Source organism: Vombatus ursinus, unplaced genomic scaffold, assembly GCF_900497805.2.
Source record: "Vombatus ursinus unplaced genomic scaffold, bare-nosed wombat genome assembly UNPS02012319.1, whole genome shotgun sequence".
Classification (NCBI taxonomy): Eukaryota; Metazoa; Chordata; class Mammalia; order Diprotodontia; family Vombatidae; genus Vombatus; species Vombatus ursinus.
The window spans coordinates 3,658,256-3,660,284 of record NW_020952097.1 but is presented as its reverse complement, the minus strand read 5'-3'; the positions used below and the strand labels follow the sequence as shown (position 1 = coordinate 3,660,284).

Sequence of the window (2,029 nt, the reverse complement as noted above, 5' to 3'; positions counted from 1 at the left end):
AGAATTCATACTGGAGAGAAACCATATGAGTGTAATGAATGTGGCAAAACCTTTAGCCAGAAAGGTCACCTTATTCAGCATCAGAGAATTCACACAGGAGAGAAACCTTATGAGTGTAATGAATGTGGAAAAGCCTTTAGTCAGAGCTTTAATCTTATTCACCATCAGAGAACACATAATGGAGAAAAACCCTATGAATGTAATGAATGTGATAAAGCATTCAGCGTACTTTCTTCCCTTGTTCAACATCAGAGGGTACATAATGGAGAAAAACCCTATGAATGTAATAAATGTGGGAAAGCCTTTAGCCAGGGTTCACACCTTATTCAGCATCAGAGAAGTCACACTGGAGAAAAACCCTATGAGTGCAATGAATGTGGGAAAACCTTTGGCCAGATTTCAACACTTATTAAACATGAGAGAACACATAATGGTGAGAAACCTTATGAATGTAATGAATGTGGAAAAGCCTTCAGCCAAAGTGCACACCTTATTCGACATAGGAGAATTCACACTGGAGAAAATCCCTATGAGTGTAATGACTGTGGGAAAGCCTTCAATGTACGCTCATCACTTATTCAGCACCAGAGAATACACACTGGAGAGAAACCTTATGAGTGTAATGAATGTGGAAAAGCCTTCAGTCAGCACTCACAGTTTATTCAGCACCAGAGAATTCACACTGGGGAAAAACCCTATGTTTGTAATGAATGTGATAAATCCTTCAGTGCACGCTTATCACTTATCCAACATAAGAGAATACACACTGGAGAAAAACCCTACGAATGCAGTGAATGTGGGAAATCATTCCGGCAAAGCTCTCATCTTATTCGACATCAGAGGATTCACAGTGGAGAGAGACCCTTTACATGTGATGAATGTGGAAAAACCTTCAGTCAGAGAATAACTCTAATTAGTCATGAGAAGATTCACACTAGAGAATAATCTTGTGAATAAAGTGCACATGAAGAAATATTTAGTATGCACGTATTTTAAATTCAGCATCACAAAATTCACACTAGGGAGAAAGTTACATTGTGAATGTAATTTGAGGAAGTTCTCTTTGCACTAACACAAAATTTTACATTATAAAGTTTACAGTGAAGAGAAAATTGTCACTTCATGACTTTTCTACAAATTTAGGTCTCATTTTTTTCTTACCCTTCAAAAAGTTAATCATTTAGCTTTTGTACACTGCCACCTGGTGGCAATGGAGTGTCTAAATTATGTGTTCTAAACTCCAAGGTCTGCTCAAGGCCTCAGATTTAACCATAAATTAATGCACCATTTATAAAAATAAAGCCTCATTATTGAAACTTAAAATAAGCAACTTAAAATATAGTATTTAAAGATAATACTTTCTAGCAAATTTTAGAACATTCTTTCATACAAAAATCTGTATTCCATTACTTGTTATACCTAGTTTCCCCTTCTTTTTCCATTGAACTTACCTTTAAAGGACTGGACTCCTTTCACTCAAATGTATGCTGAAACCAACTTATTCTTTTTTGTTTAGTTCAGTTTGCTTAAATAATTCCATAGAACCTGAGAATGTTTTATGTAGAATCCAACTCCATCAGAAGTCATAGCAATTGGTCTGCTTATCGTATCTGCAGGTAACATTGGGTGAAAGAATCAGGATCTGGAAAGATCTCAATAGGCCAAAACTACAGGCTAACTATAAAGATGAAATTAAATAGAGATTAATAGAAAATCCTACACGTAGGTTCAAAAAACCAACTGTACAAGCACAGAATGGATGAGACCTGGCATAACAGCTGTTCATGTAAAAATACCTGAGTCTCTTAGTGTACTGCAAATTCGATCTGAATGACTATTGTGTTATAGTAGCCAAAAAAAGCAAATATGATCTCAGACTGTATTAATGGTGGCATAACGTTCAGAAAAAAAGAGGATGCTAGGACTTCTTTGCTCATCATCAGGCAATAGGTAGAATATTGCGTTCTTAGACTTTTTCAGAGGAGACATGGACAGACGGCAGTCTATTAAGAAGACAGTAACCAGGGTG

General features: G+C 36.2%; 1 protein-coding gene across 1 annotated transcript in view; it reads left to right on the top strand.

Moving 5' to 3' along the window:
• LOC114039864 (zinc finger protein 252-like) overlaps nt 1-973 on the top strand; it is a 14,743-nt gene extending 13,770 nt beyond the window's left edge. The window contains exon 6 of the mRNA XM_027857761.1: nt 1-973. This exon is cut by the window's left edge and continues 1,121 nt beyond it. Within this exon, the coding sequence (XP_027713562.1) occupies nt 1-945 (945 nt within the window). The 3' untranslated portion in view covers nt 946-973.
• The last annotated feature ends 1,056 nt before the right edge of the window (nt 974-2,029 follow it).